At 40.7% G+C, this 21,834-nt stretch overlaps 1 protein-coding gene across 2 annotated transcripts in view; it reads right to left on the bottom strand.

Annotated features, from left to right (window-relative positions):
* The window catches only part of M1AP (meiosis 1 associated protein), a 94,727-nt gene that overhangs the window by 47,725 nt on the left and 25,168 nt on the right, over window positions 1-21,834 (bottom strand). For both annotated transcript variants that reach the window (XR_003513289.1, XM_027554805.1), the window contains exons 3-4: window positions 17,323-17,508; window positions 16,268-16,436 (exon numbers count right to left, since the gene is read on the bottom strand). Coding sequence is in view for 1 of the 2 variants with exons in the window: in XM_027554805.1 (XP_027410606.1) it covers window positions 16,268-16,436; window positions 17,323-17,508 (355 nt within the window). In the remaining variant the exon portion in view is untranslated. The remainder of the gene's footprint in view (window positions 1-16,267; window positions 16,437-17,322; window positions 17,509-21,834) is intronic.

The following is a 21,834-nucleotide window of genomic DNA, read 5'->3' as shown; positions in this document are numbered from 1 at the left end:
CAGGTGGGTTCTTTATCATTAGCACCATCTGGGAAACCACTATGATTAACTATGCTGAATCAAAGCAGTAACGGGGCCCCCATGTCTTATTCCTGATTTTTGAAGGCAATCTTTCTGGGCAGAGTATTCTTGGTTATAGTTTCTTCCTTTTCATCACTTTAATTATATTGTGCCACCAGGTTTTAGCCTGAAGAGTTTCTGCTGAAAAATCAGCTGATAGCCATATAGAAGTTTCTTTGTGTGTTATTTGTTGCTTTTCCCTTAATCCTTTTTAATGTTCTCTATTTTTAATTTTCTATTTTAATTCCCATGAAGTGATGGGCATCCAGTCCCATCATTTCATGGGAAATAGATGGGGAAACAGTGGAAACAGTGTCAGACTTTATTTTTCTGGGCTCCAAAATCACTGCAGATGGTGACTGCAGCCATGAAATTAAAAGACGCTTACTCCTTGGAAGGAAAGTTATGACCAACCTAGATAGCATATTCAAAAGCAGAGACATTACTTTGCCAACAAAGGTTCATCTAGTCAAGGCTATGGTTTTTCCAGTGGTCATGTATGGATGTGAGAGTTGGATTGTGAAGAAGGCTGAGCGCTGAAGAACTGATGTTTTGAACTGTGGTGTTGGAGAAGACTCTTGAGAGTCCCTTGGACTGCAAGGAGATCCAACCAGTCCATTCTAAAGGAGATCAGCCCTGGGATTTCTTTGGAAGGAATGATGCTAAAGCTGAAACTCCAGTACTCTGGCCACCTCATGCGAAGAGTTGACTCATTGGAAAAGACTCTGATGCTGGGAGGGATTGGGGGCAGGAGGAGAAGGGGACGACAGAGGATGAGATGGCTGGATGGCATCACCGACTCGATGGACATGAGTCTGAGTGAACTCTGGGAGTTGGTGATGGACAGGGAGGCCTGGCATGCTGCGATTCATGGGGTCGCAAAGAGTCGGACACGACTAAGTGACTGATCTGATCTGATTTTTAATTTTTGTCATTTTAATTATATGTGTCTTGGTGTGTTCCTCTATGGATTAATCTTGTATGGGACTCTCTACTTCCTGGACTTTGGGTGACTGTTTCCTTTCCCAGGTTAGGGAATTTTTCAGCTATTATGGTTTGAAATATATTTTCAGCCCTTTTTTCTCTCTTCTCCTTCTGGGACCACTATAGTGCAAATATTAGTGTGCCTGATATTGCACCAGAGGTCTTTCAAACTGTCCTTTTCAATCTTTCAAACTTTCTTTTTAACCTTTCTTCTGTTCAGTGGCAGTGATTCCCACTACCCCGTCTTCCAGATTACCGATTCATTCCTCTGAAACACTCAGTCTACTATTGATTCCTCCTAGTGTATTTTTCATTTCAGTTATTTGTATTGTTCATCTGTTTGGTTGTTCTTTATATTTTCTAACTCTTTGTTAAAAACTTCCAACTTCTTTCTCCGTACGTCCATTCTTTTCCTGACTTCTTTGATCGGATCGTATTTAAAAAAAAACAAACAACTCTGAACTCTCTCTTGGGTAGATTGCCTATCTTTACTTCACTTAGTTCTTCTGGGATTTTATTGTGCTCCTTTGTCTGGAACATGTTCCTCCATTGCCTCATTTTATTTAAGCTGTTGTTTGTACTTTTATGTATATAGTAGGTTACTTTTCTTGGCCCTGGAGAAGTGGCCTTCTGTTGGAGATATTCTATGCGTCCCCTCAGTGCACATCCCTCTTGTTACCCAAGTTATATGCTTGCGGGGTTCCCTTCTGTTGTGGTGGGCTGACTGTGTGAGCATTCTGGTAGGCTAAGTTAGCCCCTAGCCAGGTCGGTTGCCAGGCCTTGCCTTGTGTGGATGCTGCTAGGTGCTGGTTAGCAGAGCCTGGTCACAAGGTGGCTAACTGCAGAACCCCTGGGGGCCTGGGGCTAGTGCTGGCTCTCTGGTGGCTAGAGTCAGGGTCCAGAAGACTCCAGGGATGGTGCCTGCACACTGGTGGATGGAGCCAGGTCTGGGGTTAGTGCTGGACTATGGCAAGGCAGAGCTGGGTCCTGGAGTCCAGCTGCTGAGCCCAGGGATCCCAGAGTTGGTATCAGATTACTGGGGTCAGAGCAGGGGAGACATTTCTAATACTGTTGGGTATGGGGTCTAGAGTGTCCAAAAGCTTGTGCTGGCCTACTAGTAGACAGGGCCAGGGCCCAGTTGATCCTAGGGTAAGGTGTGGCCTGCTGTGGGTGGGCTGGGTCTGCAGTCTGCAGAATTGTGGTGTTCTTGCCTTTAGTGTCTGCCCTCTGTGGGTGAGGCTGGTCTAGAGGCTACTGCAAGCTTCCTGGAGGATAGGGCAGGTGCTTGCTCACTGGTCAGCTGAGCTGGGTCTTGGGCCTCTGGTGGACAGGGTTGTGTCTAGAGGCATATCTAGAGGCAGCTGTGGGCTCAGGAAGTCTCTAGGCAGCCTGTTTGCTGATTGGTGAGGCTATGTCCCCACCCAGTTAGCTGTTTGGTCTGAGATGTACCAGAATTGGTGCCAAGTTGTTGGGTGGGGCCAGGTCTTGGTGTGAATGAGCTAGGAGGAAGACACCACCATGGTGCCTGCCTGGACCAGTGTCTGTACAGTAGAAAGCTCCTAAATATGGCTGCTGCCAGTGCTTATGTCCCCAGGGTGAGTGGCAGTCACCCCCCATCTCTCTGGGAGACTCCAAGACTGGCAGCTAGGTCTAGCCCAGGCTTTTATTAAATTACTATTTTTGCCTTGGGTCCAGGTGTGTGTGAGATTTTTGTGTGTGTCCTTTAAGAATGAAGTCTCTATTTCTCTCAGTCCTTGGGAGTCCTGAAATTAAGCCCTGCTAACCTGCAAAGCCAGAGGAACTAAACTGCATCTTGATGAAAGTGAAAGAGAAGAGTGAAAAAGTTGGCTTAAAACTCAACATTCAAAAAACGAAGATAATGGCATCCAGTCCCATCACTTCATGACAAATACATGGGGAAACAATGGAAACAGTGACAGACTTTATTTTCTTGGGCTCCAAAATCACTGCAGATGGTGACTGCTGCCAGGAAATTAAAAGACGCTTGCTCCTTGAAAGAAAAGGTATGACAAACCTAGACAGCATATTAAAAAGCAGAGACACTACTTTGCCAACCAAGGTCTGTCTAGTCAAAGCTATGGTTTTTCCAGTGGTCATGTATGGATGTGAGTTGGACCATAAAGAAAGCTGAGCACTGAAGAATTGATGCTTTTGAATTGTGGTGTTGGTGAAGGCTCTTGAGAGTCTCTTGGACTGCAAGGAGATCAAACTAGTCAATCCTAAAGGAATCAGTCCTGAATATTCATTGGAAGGACTGATGCTGAAGCTGAAGCTCCAATACTTTAGCCACCTGATTCGAAGAAGTGACTCATTAGAAAAGATCCTGATGCTGGGAAAGACTGAAGGCAGGAGGAGAAGGGGATTACAGAGGATGAGATGGTTGGATGGCATCACCAACTGTATGGACATGAGTTTGAGCAAGCTCTGGGCATAGGTGATGGACAGGGAAGCCTGGTGTGCTGCAGTCCATGTGGTCACAAAGAGTTGGCCACAACTGAGCGACTGAACTGAACTGAACTGAACCTGCAAAACCAGGTGCTCTGTGGCTTATATTTCTGGTGCAGCCCAGGCTGGGGAGCCTGATATGGGGCTTAGAACTCTCACTCCTGTGGAAGAACCTCTGCAATATATTCTCTATTTTGTGGGTTGCTCACCCAGTGTGTATGAGACTTGATTACATGGCAAGTCTGTCTCTCCTACCATCTGATTGTGGTCTATTCTTTATGTCTTTAATTGTAGAAGACCTTTTCTGGTAGGTTCTGGTCTTTTTCATTGATGGCTACTCTACAGATAGTTGTGATTTTGTTGTGCTTGCAAGAGGAGGTGAGCTCAGGGTCTTTCTATTCTGCCATCTCAGCCACTTTTTTCCCCCCCTTTTCCTCTGTGTTTAGTCTAGCTTCACTTGTTCACAGGGTGCTTCATGCAGAGGCATGAAGGTAATCTTTCTAACATTTCACCAGTAAGGACTGTATTGTAGATTTTTGATGGAAACATTATTGCCAAGTTACAGAAGTTATTTTCTATCCCCGGTTTACTAAGATTTTTTCCTTAAATGATGAATGGATGTTTATTTTATCATATGTTTTTTTCCTGTGTCTATTAAGATAACATAATTTTTACATTTGTTTATGTGGTAAATTATATTTATATGTTTTTTTTCCTTTTTACTGAAGTATAGTTTCCCAGGTGGCATCAGTGGTAAAGAATCTGCCTGCCAGTGCAGGAGACACAAGAAATGCGGGTTTGATCTCTGGGTTGGGAAGATCCCTTGGAGTAGGAAATGGCAACCCACTTCATATTCTTGCTTGGAAAATTTCATGGACAGAGGAGCCTGGTGGGCTATAGTCCTTGGGGGTCACAAAGAGTTGGATACAACTGAGCACACAAGCACACACATAATTGACTTACAATGTTATATTCATTTCAGGTTTACAACATAGTCATTCAATATTTTTCTAGATTATATTCTATTTAAAGTCATTAAAAAATATTGGTTATTTCCCTGTGCTGGACATTATATCCTTGTACTTTTATAATGGTAGTTTGTACCTCTTAATCCTTTTCCCCTATCTTCCATCCCCCTCAAGCCCTCTCCCCATTGGTAACCACTAATTTGTTCTCTGTATAAGTCTGTTTCTGTTTTATTATATTATGCACTTATTTTTTTAGATTTCACATATAAGTGCTGCCGCTGCTGCTGCAAAGTCGCTTCAGTCGTGTCCGACTCTGTGGGACCCCGTAGACGGCAGCCCACCAGGCTCCTTCATCCCTGGGATTCTCCAGGCAAGAATACTGGAGTGGGTTGCCATTTCCTTCTCCAATATAAGTGCTAATGTACAGTATTTGTCTTTGTCTGACTTACTTCACCAAGCATAATATCTTCTAGGTCCATCCATGTTGTGCAAATGCAAAATTTCAATCATTTTTATGGCTGAGTAATATTCCATTGTATATACATACCACATCTCCTTTATCCATTCATTTGGTGATGGACACAAATTGCTTCCATAAGCAACTTTTGAAAATAATGCTGCTATGAAGATTGGGGTGCATACATCTTTTAAAATTAGTGTTTTTGTGTTCTTCAGATGTATACCCAGGAGTGGAATAGCTGGATCATATGGTAATTTTATTTTTAATTTTTTTATTAAGGTACAGTTAATTTACAATGTTGTGTTAGGTTTTTTTTTTTTTTTGGAAGAAATAGAATGGTGGCTTTTATTCTCAGCTGATGGAGAGGGGAACACAGTATGCTCCTGCCTCAAGAACTGTGCCCCTAAGGCAAGTGCTCGCAGTCAGTAGTAGGTGATGAGAGAACAAAGGTGAGAGGATCTTGATTTCTTCCTCTTGCATTGTTTCAGAGACAGTCATAAACTGGTGTCAGTAACCCAGTAACTGCATCTGGCAGTTTGGTGGCTCTGAGACCTTCTTTCTGACATGTAACTACAAGGGGAAGGCTGTTGTAAAGGTAAACACCAGATAGGGGATGTATTTAGCATAGAGTCAAGTGAAGTGTAGCTCTGCAGAGTTAGGGGGCAGAAAAGCAAACTTAGTTACAGACATGCAGAATTAAGAGCAGGAGAAGGCAATGGCACCCCACTCCAGTACTCTTGCCTGGAAAATCCCATGGATGGAGGAGCCTGGTAGGCTGCAGTCCATGGGGTCACTGAGGGTCGGACACGACTGAGCGACTTCACTTTCACTTTTCACTTCCATGCATGGGAGAAGGAAATGGCAACCCACTCCAGTGTTCTTGTCTGGAGAATCCCAGGGATGGGGGAGCCTGGTTGAGCTGCTGTCTGTGGGGTCGCACAGAGTCGGACACGACTGAAGTGACTTAGCAGTAGCAGCAAAGTAAAATAAACTAGGAATGTTCAGGCCTGCTCACTGTTCTCTTTATCTTCTTTACTCTCAGAGAAGTGAAAAAGAAAAACTCATTCCTCATTTTTCCTTTTCACTGCAACAAATTCCCCCATCAGTTTATTCCCTCCATATGAAGGGAGGAAGGGAAACACGTGTCATTCTTGTCTGGCTGAAGATAAACTTCAATTTTGCTCCATTTGAAAATCACCAGCTGTTCAGCCCAGGGACCCATCTATCTCCTACTTCAAATTTTCCTTGAGATGTGAACCCCAAGAAATCTTTATTGGGGTAATGAGGGACAGATGGTTAGTCTTCTGTAACTTCTTTAATGCTGACACAGGACTCTTAGACCCTACCTAGTTGGGGTCATGGAGCTCTCGCCCTGTTCTATTAAGGGGCCCCAGGGTGACTTTTGCGGTTATTCCCACTGAATCTGTTTGGAGGAATGGCTGTAATCTCTTTGGGGGCATGGGTTTTCTCTGCATATCATCTTTATTGTGATGTAAATCTGCGTCATCTGAGAAGGGTCTTTCTGTCCAGGTTGGAGACAGTCCTTTGAATTGTCTTTTTCAGAATGTATAATCCTCTGGTTGCAGGTCACAGGGCATCTTAGCTAACTTGGACCTGTAATCCTGCATTCTCAGAGTTTCCTCTAGGTTCACCATAGGGAGTGGCTGGAGTGGCTGCAGTTGAATGAAGGCCAGTTGGCAGGCATTCCCCTTTCTCAGGGCCTGCTAACTCACACTGAAGGGTTGCAATTGCTGATTCCACGTCTCAGGCCTTTCCCTTTTTGTCATGAATGACCATTATCCTCCTGGAATTTACGCTCCAGGTCCTGCTTTGGAGTCATTTATAAGTGATTCACCGCTGCCTCTTCCTTCTTCCACCACCCCTCACTACCATCCCCTACTCTCTACCCCATCCAGCTTTGTGTCAGACGCACTGTCAGGCACCGGCAACTCTACATCCTCTTGTGTAAGTTTTATTTGTACTTTTTTTGAGGACCTTCCATACTGTTTTCCATAGTGAAGTGAAGTGAAGTCGCTCAGTCATGTCCAACTGTTTGTGACCCCGTGGACAGTAGCCTACCAGGCTCCACCGTCCCTGGGATTTTCCAGGCTGGAGTGGGCTGCCATTTCCTTCTCCAGGGGATCTTCCCAACCCAGGGATTGAATCCGGGTCTCCTGCATTGCAGACAGACACTTTACCGTCCGAGCCACCAGGGAAGCCCATAGTAGCTACATCAATTTACATTCCCACCAACAGTGTACTAGAGTTCCCTTTCTCCATATCCTTGTGAGCATTTATTATTTGCTATCTTTTGATGATAGCTATTCTGATAGGTGTGAGGTGATAGCTCATTGTGGTTTTGATTTGCATTTCCTGATAATTAGTGATGCTGAGCATCCTTTTATGTGCCTGTTGACCATCTATATGTCTTCTTTGGAAAAAATGTCTATTCAGGTCTTCCACCCATTTTTAATTGTTTTTTTTTTTTTTATATTCAGTTGTATGAGCTCTTTATATATTTTGGATATTAACCACTTATCAAATGACTTTATAAATATCTCCTCCCATTTAGTAGGTTGTCTTTTCATCTTATTGATGGTTTCTTTCACTGTGCAAAAGCTCTTAAGTTTAAGTAGATCCCATTTATTTATTTTTGCTTTTGTTTCCATTGCTTTAAGAGATAGATGTAAAAAAATATTGCTATGATTTATGTCAAATTGTTTTACCTATATTTTCTTCTAGGATTTTTATGGCTTCCAGTTTTACATTTAGGTTTTTAATTCATTTTGAGTTTATTTTTGTATATCATGTGAGAAGATGTTCTAATTTAATTCTTTTATGCATAGCTGTGCTGTTTTTCCAATACCAGTTATTGAAGATACTGTCTTTTCTCCAACATGTATTTTTCCTTCTTTGTTGTAGATTAATTGACCATAAGTATGTGGGTTTATTTCTGGGCTCTTTATTCTGTTCCATTGATCTATGTGTCTGTTTTTGTGCCAGAACCATACTTTTTTGATTACTGTAGCTTTGTAGTATAGTCTGATGTAAGGCAGTGTGATGCCTCTAGTTTTTTTCTTTTTTCTCAAGATTGCTTTGGCTATTTGGTGTCTTTTGTGGTTCCATACAAGTTTTAAGATTATTTTTTCTAGTTCTGTGAAAAATGTCATGAGTATTTTGATACTGATTGCATTAAATGTATAGATTGCTTTGGGCAGTATGGACAGAGAAGGCAATGGCACCCCACTCCAGTACTTTTGCCTGGAAAATTTAATGGATGGAGAAGTCTGGAGGATTGCAGTCCATGGGGTTGCTAAGAGTCGGACACGACTGAGTGACTTCCCTTTCACTTTTCACTTTCATGCACTGGAGAAGGAAATGGCAACCCACTCCAGTGTTCTTGCCTGGAGAATCCCAGGGACGGCAGAGCCTGGTGGGCTGCCGTCTCTGGGTTCGCACAGAGTTGGACACGACTGAAGCGACTTCACAGGGCGGTATGGATAGTTTAACAACATTAATTCTAATCCATGAACATAGGATATCTTTCCATTTATTTGTATCATCTTTTTTTTTTTTTTTCAGTTAAATGAATACATTTATTAAGGAAAGAAAATTTAAAGTAACAAGACAAATGCTAAGTAAAAATATAGAAGTTAAGTTGAGTAAAGCACATTGCTTTAAATATGTGTGTGTGTGTGTGTGTGTGTGTGTGTGTGTGTGTGTATTTTTGGACACAACATACCTGTATGCTAGAATTTTTTTTTTTTTTTTTCATTGATTGATTTGCGGATATTGAAGAATCCTTGCATCCCTGGGATAAAGCCCACTTGGTCATGGTGTATGATCTTTTATGTGTTGTTGGATTCTGATTGCTAGAATTTTGTTTAGGATTTTTGCATCTATGTTCATCAGTGATATTGGCCTGTAGTTTTCTTTTTTTGTGGGATCTTTGTCAGGTTTTGGTATTAGGGTGATGGTGGCCTCATAGAATGAGTTTGGAAGTTTACCTTCCTCTGCAATTTTCTGGAAGAGTTTGAGCAGGATAGGTGTTAGCTCTTCTCTAAATTTTTGGTAGAATTCAGCTGTGAAGCCGTCTGGACCTGGGCTTTTGTTTGCTGGAAGATTTTTGATTACAGTTTCAATTTCCGTGCTTGTGATGGGTCTGTTAAGGTTTTCTATTTCTTCCTGGTCGAGTTTTGGAAAGTTGTACTTTTCTAAGAATTTGTCCATTTCTTCCTCGTTGTCCATTTTATTGGCATATAATTGTTGATAATAGTCTCTTATGATCCTTTGTATTTCTGTGTTGTCTGTTGTGATCTCTCCATTTTCGTTTCTAATTTTATTGATTTGATTTTTCTCCCTTTGTTTCTTGATGAATCTGGCTAATGGTTTATCAATTTTATTTATCCTTTCAAAGAACCAGCTTTTGGTTTTGTTGATTTTTGCTATGGTCTCTTTTGTTTCTTTTGCATTTATTTCTGCTCTAATTTTTAAGATTTCTTTCCTTCTACTAACCCTGGGGTTCTTCATTTCTTCCTTTTCTAGTTGCTTTAGGTGTAGAGTTAGGTTATTTATTTGACTTTTTTCTTGTTTCTTGAGGTGTGCCTGTATTGCTATGAACTTTCCCCTTAGGACTGCTTTTAAAGTGTCCCACAGGTTTTGGGTTGTTGTGTTTTCATTTTCATTCGTTTCTATGCAAATTTTGATTTCTTTTTTGATTTCTTCTGTGATTTGTTGGTTATTCAGCAGGGTGTTGTTCATCCTCCATATGTTGGAATTTTTAATAGTTTTTCTCCTGTAATTGAGATCTAATCTTACTGCATTGTGGTCAGAAAAGATGCTTGGAATGATTTCTATTTTTTTGAATTTACCAAGGCTAGCTTTATGGCCCAGGATGTGATCTATCCTGGAGAAGGTTCCATGTGCGCTTGAGAAAAAGGTGAAATTCATTGTTTTGGGATGAAATGTCCTATAGATATCAATTAGGTCTAACTGGTCTATTGTATTGTTTAAAGTTTGTGTTTCCTTGTTAATTTTCTGTTTAGTTGATCTATCCATAGGTGTGAGTGGGGTATTAAAGTCTCCCACTATTATTGTGTTATTGTTAATTTTTCCTTTCATACTTGTTAGCATTTGTCTTACATACTGCGGTGCTCCCGTGTTGGGTGCATATATATTTATAATTGTTATATCTTCTTCTTGGATTGATCCTTTGATCATTATGTAGTGACCTTCTTTGTCTCTTTTCACAGCCTTTGTTTTAAAGTCTATTTTATCTGATATGAGTATTGCTACTCCTGCTTTCTTTTGGTCCCTATTTGCATGGAAAATCTTTTTCCAGCCCTTCACTTTCAGTCTGTATGTGTCCCCTGTTTTGAGGTGGGTCTCCTGTAGACAACATATGTAGGGGTCTTGTTTTTGTATCCATTCAGCCAGTCTTTGTCTTTTGGTTGGGGCATTCAACCCATTTACGTTTAAGGTAATTACTGATAAGTATGATCCCGTTGCCATTTACTTTACTGTTTGGGGTTCGAATTTATACACCATTTTTGTGTTTCCTGTCTAGAGAATATCCTTTAGTATTTGTTGGAGAGCTGGTTTGGTGGTGCAGAATTCTCTCAGCTTTTGCTTGTCTGAGAAGCTTTTGATTTCTCCTTCATACTTGAATGAAATCCTTGCTGGGTACAATAATCTGGGCTGTAGGTTATTTTCTTTCATCATTTTAAGTATGTCTTGCCATTCCCTCCTGGCTTGAAGAGTTTCTATTGAAAGATCAGCTGTTATCCTTATGGGAATTCCCTTGTGTGTTATTTGTTGTTTTTCCCTTGCTGCTTTTAATATTTGTTCTTTGTGTTTGATCTTTGTTAATTTGATTAATATGTGTCTTGGGGTGTTTCGCCTTGGGTTTATCCTGTTTGGGATTCTCTGGGTTTCTTGGACTTGGGTGATTATTTCCTTCCCCAGTTTAGGGAAGTTTTCAACTATTATCTCCTCAAGTATTTTCTCATGGTCTTTCTTTTTGTCTTCTTCTTCTGGAACCCCTATGATTCGAATGTTGTAGCGTTTAATATTGTCCTGGAGGTCTCTGAGATTGTCCTCATTTCTTTTAATTCGTTTTTCTTTTATTCTCTCTGATTCGTTTATTTCTACCATTCTATCTTCTAATTCACTAATCCTATCTTCCGCCTCTGTTATTCTACTATTTGTTGCCTCCAGGGTGTTTTTAATTTCATTTATTGCATTATTCATTATATATTGACTCTTTTTTATTTCTTCTAGGTCCTTGTTAAACCTTTCTTGCATCTTCTCAATCCTTGTCTCCAAGCTATTTATCTGTGATTCCATTTTAATTTCAAGATTTTGGATCAATTTCACTATCATTATTCGGAATTCTTTATCAGGTAGATTCCCTATCTCTTCCTCTTTTGTTTGGTTTGGTGGGCGTTTATCCTGTTCCTTTATCTGCTGACTATTCCTCTGTTTCTTCATCTTGTTTAAATTGCTGAGTTTGGGGTGTCCTTTCTGTATTCTGGCAGTTTGTGGAGTTCTCTTTATTGTGGCTTTTCCTCGCTGTGTGTGGGTTTGTACAGGTGGCTTGTCAAGGTTTCCTGGTTAGTGAAGCTTGTGTCGGTGTTCTGATGGGTGGAGCTGTATTTCTTCTCTTTGTTCAGTCGCGCTGTGGGGAGGGAGGGAGGGATGCTGCAAACAAATAACACTGGCGTGCGCTCGCAATGCCTCAGCCACACTGGGTCTGCCCCCGCTCACGGCGCATGTAGCCTCCCTGCCCACACTGCTCGGGCTCTAGGTTGTTCCGCCGGGAACAATCCGAGGCTGGCCCTGGGTTGCATGTACCTCCCAGGTCCAAGCCGCTCAGGTTCAGGCACTCGGGTAGTCCTCAGAGGCGCAGACTCAGTTGGGCCTGAGTTTTGTGCTCTTCCCAGGTCCGAGCAGCTCAAGTGATGAGGTGTTTGGCGAGCGCCAATGCTGCGACTTATCGCCTCCCCGCCACTCGGTTATCTGGGTGTAAAACCGGCGCACCTTCTCAGGCAGATGTTAATCGTCCAGACCCCCAAAAAGTTTTAGTTAGCAAAGAAGCCTGCTTACAGTTTTATAGATAATGTCTCTCTGGGGCTTCGATTGCCCCCTTCCGGCTCTGGCTGCCTGTCACCGGAGGGGGAAGGTCTGCAGCCGGCTATCTCTGTTCAATTCTTTGTTCCGTGCGCGGGCCTGGCGGTGTCTTAGGTTGGGGCTGACTTTTCGCGTGGTAGATATCCCACAGTCTGGATTGCTAGCCCAAATTATTTCGCTCAGATAGTGCTCAGGGTATTCAGGCCAGAATCTTACTCTAAGCGATGCAGCTGCGCCTCCCTGCCCAGCCCCCGCTTGCTAATGGCGCGTGCAGGCGTCTGCACTGCTTCTCCGCTGGGGGAGTTACCGTAGGACTCGCAATCTTCGAGTTTTAATTGTTTATTTATTTTTTCTTCCTGTTATGTTGCCCTCTGTGCTTCCAAAGCTCGGCACAGATTCGGCAGTGAGAAGGTTTCCTGGTGTTTGGAAACTTCTCTCTTTTTTTTAAGACTCCCTTCCTGGGACGGAACTCCGTCCCTCCCTCTTTTGTCTCTTTTTTTGTCTTTTATATTTTTTCCTACCTCCTTTCGAAGAGTTGGATTGCTTTTCTGGGTGCCTGATGTCCTCTGCCGGCATTCATAAGTTGTTTTGTGGAATTTACTCGACGTTTAAATGCTCTTTTGATGAATTTGTGGGGGAGAAAGTGTTCTCCCCGTCCTACTCCTCCGCCATCTTGGCTCCTCCTCCTATTTGTATCATCTTTAATCTCCTTCATGAATGTCTTATAGTTTTCAGAGTATAAATTTTTTTCTCCTTGGTTAAATTTATATTTATGTATTTCTAATGCAAAATCACTTTACATTACAGGGATAAACTCAACTTGATCAGCTCTGTATTCTCTTTTTAGGTATGATTAGATTATTTAAGATGGTTTTACCTATTTTCATGAGTGGATTGGCTTGAAATTTTCTTTTTTTTTAACTTTTTGTTTTGTATTTGGGTACAGTCAATCAACAATGTTGTGAGTTTCAGGTGAACAGCTAAGGAACTCAGCCATACAGAAACATGTATCCATTCTCCCCCAAACTCCCCTCCCATCCAGCTACCATTGTTCTTGTTTGGCTTTATATCATGACTAGGGGGAGGGCATTTTTCTTTCTTTCTTTCTTTTTTAATTTCTAAAAGAGTTTGTATAAGATTGGAGAGATCTGTATCCCCTTTCTCTAGTCACTGAAGGGAGAAAAGGACATAGTCTGTACCTGATCTGTTCATGGCCAAAGAGAAATAAAAGGAGCTTCTCTCTCACAGATTCAGTCTGAGAACCCACTGGGAGGGACTCTTAGATTATTGGCCTGGAGAACTATGACTGCCTTACCTGGGTTATGGCCCACTCTGTGACTAGGAAAGTAGAGGCATTACTAAAGAAAGGGGATGCAGGGGACGCTGGGCAGAGCAAGAACAGACTCCACAGGTATCACAGTCATCATTTAACAAATATTTACTGCTAATTTAGGAGATACTTACAGAGTGGGGCACATAAATAAATAAGATAAATTTGTAATGCCAAGGCTTAAAACTTAAGATTTAATGCAGATAAAAAAATCAACTAGTTTACAGTTTAGGTGAGAAGACAAAATTATCACACAATAGAAAGAAAGAAAGCGAAAGTTGCTCAGTCGTGTTTGACTCTTTGTGACCCCATGGACTATACAGTCCATGGGATTCTCCAGGCCAGAATACTGGAGTGGATAGCCTTTCCCTTCTCCAGGGGATCTTCCCAACACAGGGATTGAACCCAGGTCTCCCGCATTGCAGGTTCATTCTTTACCAGCTGAGCCACTAGGAAGACCAAGAATACTGGAGTGGATAACCTATCCCTTCTCCAGATGGTCTCCCTGATCTAGGAATCAAACTGGGGTCTCCTGCATTGCAGGCATAATCTTTATCATTTGAGTTACTAGGGAAGCACAATAAAGCAATGGTAAATAATTCTATATGGTATATAATTAAGCGCTAACTTGTATTGTGCAGACCACAAGCTATGAGGTTGTTTTTAAGAAGAGGGAAATCAATACAGTAGTCATGAACCTCAATTAGGCCTTAAAGGATGAAGATGATTTGGTTGGAAGAGGATAGGGGGAGGAATTCAGAGGAAATAAGAGGAAATTCAGAGGAAAAGATTACTACAAGTGGAGGGATGTAAATAGGATAGTCAGTGGGGACATTGGCTTGAGAAAAGCAGAGTGTTAATAGTTATGACCAACCTAGATAGCATATTAAAAAGCAGAGACACTACTTTGCCAACAAAGGTCCGTCTAGTCAAGGCTATGGTTTTTCCTGTGGTCATGTTTGGATGTGAGAGTTGGATTGTGAAGAAGGCTGAGCGCCAAAGAATTGATGCTTTTGAACTGTGGTGTTGGAGAAGACTCTTGAGAGTCCCTTGGACTGCAAGGAGATCCAACCAGTCCATTCTAAAGGAGATCAGCCCTGGGATTTCTTTGGAAGGAATGATGTTGAAGCTGAAACTCCAGTACTTTGGCCACCTCATGCGAAGAGTTGACTCATTGGAAAAGACTCTGATGCTGGGAGGGATTGGGGGCAGGAGGAGAAGGGGACGACAGAGGATGAGATGGCTGGATGGCATCACTGACTTGATGGATGTGAGTCTGAGTGAACTCTGGGAGTTGGTGATGGACAGGGAGGCCTGGTGTGCTGCGATTCATGGGGTCGCAAAGAATTGGACACAACTGAGTGACTGAACTGAACTGAATAGTAGGTAAGATATCATATACCACACAGCAAGGCTGGTTACCCTTCTTCCAAAACTGGCACAATGTCAGAGGTCCATGATGCTGGAAGGATACACATGAGTCAGAATTCGATGGGAAACACACCCTTAGCTACCAAGTCCCTGACCCAATTAGGGTGTGAAGTGAAGAGTGAGGTTATTTTTGTGGTACCAGGAAGAGATCAATGGTATCAGAACAGTGAGCACCTCCAGGTGTGTATAACCTTGGAGAAAGCCAATATAACTGCTGGAGGGTGAATTTAACTTGAGTTTTGGATAAGTTAAAGTCAGTTAAAAATCTTAAATTCCATAACTTGAGAATCTCTATTTGACTTTCTGACCAAAATCTTTTCATAAATTTCCAATGCTTCAGCATTAAATCCAAATGTCTCAGAATGGGCACATGGCATATACGGCCTTTCTTCATCTAACCTTTGTCTACCTCTAAAGCCTTACTCCTGCCTCTGCCTGATAGGCTCCTGACATGGAACCATGTGTTTATCTCTGAAAAATGATTTATCTTGCTTTCTCATGCCCCTGGTCTCCTTTTTGAGTCTCCCTTTCCTCTCCCTCTGCTTGGTTAATTCCTACTTGTATTTTAAAACTCAGTTTAAATATTTTCTCTTCAGAGAAGTGTAGGATCTGGTGCCAGTAGTGACTGGTAGGGGTAGGCAGTCTAGGACCATCAGGACTGGAAAGTTAGTGACTGAGAACCCATTCTGGGGAGGTAGAAGGTAGGCAGGACACATATGAACTGAGAATATAACCCCCTGGCACATGTTCCATTGTTCCATCAAACTTCACTTACAAAGCACAAATTCAAAAATAAAATTATCAAGAATTTTAAGACGGTTACCCAAAAGCATTAAATTCTAAGCATGGGATCTTTTTAAATGCAGGGCCTTGTATGACTGTACTGGTCATAGGCCCAGTGAAGCCAGCCCTGCATGTAAGTCTCTTCATACAGCAAAATGTAATAAACCAAGTTATTCACTAATAAGCAATTAAACAAACAAACAATGGTCCAACCAGAAAGTAAAAAACATCATGTATCCAGTAAAAAATGAAGCATGTCTACAGATACTAACATAGACAGCTGTACAACACACAAAGAGGGTTACAGATTATTATGTATGTGATGATCCCATTAAAATATAAAGTATTTCTATATATCTATTTGTTAGAACATTACAAAGGATACCCCAATCTCTTGAGGAGGAAGGAATTTTTAACTTTCTTTACCTATAATGTTTCAGATTTTACACTAATATATATATATAGCTTCTAAAATTAAAAATAAGATTAAAAACTAAACTCTATCACCTAGAAACACTTTTCTGGACCACAGTGAAATCTGTTGGATTTATTTCATTTAAGAATATAAAAAGACCATGGAAAATAATCTTCCTCAGCTGTAAAAGACTACTCATTAAAATTCTACCCATTCTTTTAACCTTTTCATTTAATCCTTACCCTCATTGCTGGGCTCTTCAACAGGGGATGCTGAGTTCATACATTCTAGGACTCCCTTTGTGATCTCAACCACCTGAAGCTTCCTGATCCTGACTAGGTCTGTATCTTTCAATCCTTCCTCCAACTGTTTGACCACCTCTTTTCCAGGCTGTGAAGTCAGAACGGTAATCTGGAAATAAAACAAAGAATCATTGTGCCCTCTTTCGCTGATGTACAGAGTGAAGAATGTTAAGAGGTTAGATCTAGAGGATAAACATCGAAGAAATTGGTAGTAGTGTCTTAGAGCACAGAAGAGGATTTAATTGTAACTTGCAAATCAAGTTTTATTTGACAGATTCTGGTGGGAGAGGTCTGGTGTGATAGATCATCACAGTACCCTTCCAAACACACTGAATCTATCCCAGAAAGTGACTAGTGAGAAGCCATCCTTGTTTCAGTGTTTTTTTGGCCATGCCACAGCATGTAGGATGTTAATTCCCCAGCCGGAGACTAAATCCACACCACCTGCATTGGGAGCACGGAGTCTCAACAACTGGACTGCCAGGGAAGTCCCCCACTGCGTTTCAGCTTTTAAGATTGCTTGAATCACAGGCAGTATCCCTCTTGCTCAAAGTGCTTTGATTTCATGAAGAAACAAAGGAAACAGAATCCTTAAATTCCACTTGTTAGATGTGTACTAAGTATCAGAGAGCTTATATGCTCTTTTCTCAGTGGTACTTCCATTGAATGTCTCTCCTTGCTCAATCTGAATTCAGGCTGAACATCAAACTCTGGAAGGCAAGTATTAAATATATGCAATTTTCTTTTGTACTTAGACATTTTGATTGGTGAATAAGCATATGGATGAGAGCATAATTATTTTTAAACTCATTTGTTTGATGCCTGATGTTACAGAGACTGAATGTATTTTAACTCACTCACATACCCAATGGAGTGCCTAGTGATGACCTTCAAGTGAATGAAACAGCGAACAACAGAAGGATGGCAAATAATGAAGGATTTCGATGGACTTAAATGGGAAGAAAGCTTAGTGTCCTAAGGCCAGCATCTCTTACCTCCAGGGAACTGTAGGTCAGAGCTGCACCTGTGCTCATGTGTCTGCTGTACTGTTTGAACTGCTGCAGCCCATCCTCTATTGCCAGCTGCAGAGAAGTGCCTTGTGGTCTGAAACAACCTTCTCTTTGCAGCATGCGGAGTTCTGAGATGCAGGCCTGCAGCCTAGCAAAGTTCCCTTTCACTTGCTGCAGAGAAAAATGAATCAAGGGTGCACATCTTTAGTGACTCAGGTTACAGATTAATTGGCAGTCTAATTTATTATCCATTATTACTTGAGTACTTTTCCCTTCCTGAAAATCCATTTATTTGACCAAGATCTATGGAATGCACATTCCATTCTAGGCACTGCACTAAAACCTTCCCTAAATTTCCCTACAATTTGCAGCCAAAAGGCATTGATTATGCGGAGTTACTAGAAACAGAAAATGTGTTTTAACTCATTCACTCTCCCAAAGGAAGGTTCAGTTGTGACTGCTCAGTTTTATTGCAAATTGGAGGCCTAGCAGTGTCACTCTCAATGTGTCACTCTTCATTTCTCAGTCAGTCTAGGAACTGGGAGGCACTCTATTCAAGAGTGATATTTTACCAGAAATGAGGATTTTGATGTGGTTGATCATTTAAAACTGAGTTCAGTTGCTCATTCATGTCCGACTCTTTGTGACCTCATAGAGTGCAGCACACCAGGCCTCCTGTTCATCACCAACTCCCGGAGTTTACTCAAACTCATATCCATTGAGTCGGTGATGGCATCCAACCATCTCATCCTCTGTCATCCCCTTGTCCTTCTGCCTTCAATCTTTCCCAGCATCAGGGTCTTTTACAATGAGTCAGCTCTTTGCCTCAGGTGGCCAGAGTATTGGAGTTTCAGCTTCAACATCACTCCTTCTAATGAATATTCAGGACTGATCTCCTTTAGGATGGACTGGTTGGATCTCCTTGCAGTCCAAGGGACTCACAAGAGTCTTCTCCAACACCACAATTCAAAAGCATCAATTCTTCGGCGCTCAGCTTTCTTTATAGTCCAACTCTCACATCCATACATGACTACTGGAAAAACCATAGCCTTAACTAGACGGACCTTTGTTGGTAAAATAATGTCTCTGCTTTTTAATATGCTGTCTAGGTTGGTCCGGAGAAGGCAATGGCAACTCACTCAAGTACTCTTGTCTGGAAAATCACATGGACAGAGGAGCCTGGTAGGCTGCAGTCCATGGGGTCGCGACGAGTCGGACGCGACTGAACGACTTCACTTTCACTTTTCACTTTCATGCATTGGAGAAGGAAGTGGCAACCCACTCCAGTGTTCTTGCCTGGAAATCCCAGGGACAGCGGAGCCTGGTGGGCTACCATCTATGGGGTCGCACAGAGTCGGAAACGACTGAAGCAACTTAGAAGCAGCAGCAGCAGCTAGGTCGGTCATAACTTTTCTTCCAAGGAGTAAGCGTCTTTTAATTTCATGGCTGCAGTCACAATCTGCAGTGATTTTGGAGCCCCTCAAAACAAAGTCTGCCACTGTTTCCACTGTTTCTCCATCTATTTTCCATGAAGTGATGGGACCAGATGCCATGATCTTCGTTTTCTGAATGTTGAGCTTGAAGCCAACTTTTTCACTCTCCTCTTTCACTTTCATCAAGAGGCTCTTTAGTTCCTCTTCACTTTCTGCCATAAGGGTGGTGTCATCTGCATATCTGAGGTTACTGATATTTCTCCTGGCAATCTTGATTCCAGCTTGTGCTTCTTCCAACCCAGCGTTTCTCATGATGTACTCTGCATAGAATTTAAATAAGCAGGGTGACAATATACAGCCTTGATGTACTCCTTTTCCTATTTGGAACCAGTCTGTTGTTCCGTGTCTGGTTCTAACTGTTGCTTCCTGACCTGCATACAGGTTTCTCAAGAGGCAGGTCAGGTGGTCTGGTACTCCCATCTCTTTCAGAATTTTCCAGAGTTTATTGTGATCCACACAGTCAAAGGCTTTGCCATAGTCAATAAAGCAGAAATAGATGTTTTTCTGGAACTCTCTTGCTTTTTTGATGATCCAGAGGATGCTGGCAATTTGATCTCTGGTTCCTCTGCCTTTTCTAAAACCAGCTTGAATATCTGCAAGTTCACGGTTCATGTATTGTTGAAGCCTGGCTTAGAGAATTTTGAGCATTACTTTACTAGTGTGTGAGATGAGTGCAATTGTGCGGTAGTTTGAGTGTTCTTTGGCACTACCTTTCTTTGGGATTGGAATGAAAACTGACCTTTTCCAATAAGGTCCTACCTAACAGGCCCCTCAGGATCACTTCAGTAAAGAAAAGATGCTTGTTTGCAATCAGGTCAAGGAGTCAACATGTAAATCTCCTGACTGTCCTCACTCTCCTTCACAAAAACTTGTTCTCAGGAAGTAGTTTAATCTAATATGATTCTAGATCAATGTTACGTCTCCTAAGAATATATACATTTTGAATAAATGTGGAATTAAAATTTGTGACACTATTTGAAGGAATGCCAGGCATCAATAGCAGGTGGGGGTGGGGTGGGGAGAAATTATATTTGGGGTGAAGACACTTTCCTGATCAAAGAGCAGAATTGAGCAATATTTGCAAAACACACATAAAATTCATGAGCATGTTACTTTGCTTACTTGCTCCTTTTCATGAATCTCTGGTGAAAATGGAAGAAATAGGATACAATTTTTATACAAAGAGAACTTGTAATCTAGACAGGAAGATAAGAAACCTACTCAAGAAATAAATGAGAACAAATGAGGCCAGTAGCCATTAAGTATTTCTTTTCATGTACTCCCTAAAAGAATATGAAAAATGATATACTCTATTATATATTATGTTGACATCTAGATTTAAAAATTCTAAGTGTAAGTAGTTGTTAAGGATATATAATTTCCAGTATATTTAAATATCAATATTTAAAAATGACACTATAATACAACTCTTTAAAACATAATCTAATTATGTTTATTAAATATTAATATCCTAAGAATTTGATACTTTCATTTTTCAATTTTAAAAGTTTAACAGATAGAAATTAATATTATTCATTTTCTCCTTGAATTCATATTTCCATTTCAATTTCCCCTAGTTTTATCATAATGTAATAGAACTTTCTGGTTTGCAGTCTTTTATTGATTATCTTATCATATTTCTATGCATCAAAAATATGTCATCAGATTTTAAAATTTCCTATGACCATAGGCTCTAAGGAGTTATCTAGATTGAACTATTTTTAAAATTATTGTTCATATAAATTGATCAAAACAACATATATAGTATCAATTTTGATAATTATTGGCATTAAGGATAAAATTTAATTAGAAATGTATCTCAATGGTGAGCACATTGGGTTCTTTAGTTAGTTAAGGTATGTGTGAATAAATAAATTATTGATTAAATGGCACAACATTAAGTATTAATCCTATTCCTATTTTCTAGGAGGTTTCTAGTGCTGAGAAACCTCATCCTGATAAATACAGATGTCAAACAAACTGTCAAATTCATTCTGAGTTATATGCCAAAAATTACATATGGATATACTAATAAAATTATTTTAATGATCTATTAGCTGCTACTCAATTTAGTCTTCCTTCAATTTTGTTAAAATTGGAGACTACCCGGTTGCAAAAGATTTTTAACCCAATCATTAAGTCATTTTCTTTCTTACACTGATGTCAATATTTTGAATTATTCCTTTGTTTGGTGTCCTTGGAAGTTTTAAAACCACATGGCAATTCATCACAGTAAAATTTATAGTGGGTGAAAGATATGTTCCTTTCACCTCATCCTTTTTATTTTTGGGTTTTCTTTGTGATGTGGAAGACAAGTAATTGTTAAAGGGATGGTAGAAATGAAGAAGGAGCCTGACACCCTCATCATAGGCATAATTATAGAAGTTTTAGAAAAGAATACAGTAGAAATGGAAGATCTATAATAACAATTCTTGAAAATTATATATTCCCATGCCCTAGGAACTCTTACAGCCCCAGTTTTATGTGTATCACAGGTGGAAGAGACTTATACACCATTGATACTTTAGAAACTTAGAATAAGAGTTGTTGGAAAGGGGGTGAGATTGAGCTTAGAATTTAAAGGATAAGGTTTGTAAAAAGAATACAGTATTTTAGATGTATATGTGTGCGTTTGTTGGGGGGCTGGTAGAGAGGCTGAAAGTTCAATATAAGCATCTATGGAGGTTGAAAGTGAATGTAGTGTGCCAGAGAGAAAGAAGGAATATGCCTGATAAGAGTAGAGGATGCTTGTTGAAGAGTAGTGGACAGTTTATGAATAAAGAAGCACTAGTCTTGGTTCAAGTTTTAGATCCAAATGCAACTTGAGTTCCTAACCTCTCTCTTCTTCTTGACTATGAGTCCTTAAGCTAAAATTTCTTCAACCAGAAAATGAGGAGAATATAAATACTTATCTTAAAGAATACTAAATGACTTAATTCATGGCACACAGTATGTACTCAGTGTTAACTGTTTATTATTTTTTTATCATGATGATCAAACCCTA

This window comes from Bos indicus x Bos taurus, chromosome 11 (genome assembly GCF_003369695.1).
Source record: "Bos indicus x Bos taurus breed Angus x Brahman F1 hybrid chromosome 11, Bos_hybrid_MaternalHap_v2.0, whole genome shotgun sequence".
NCBI lineage: Eukaryota > Metazoa > Chordata > Mammalia > Artiodactyla > Bovidae > Bos > Bos indicus x Bos taurus.
Note: the sequence above shows the minus strand (reverse complement) of the source record. Positions and strands in the feature narration are given on the sequence as shown.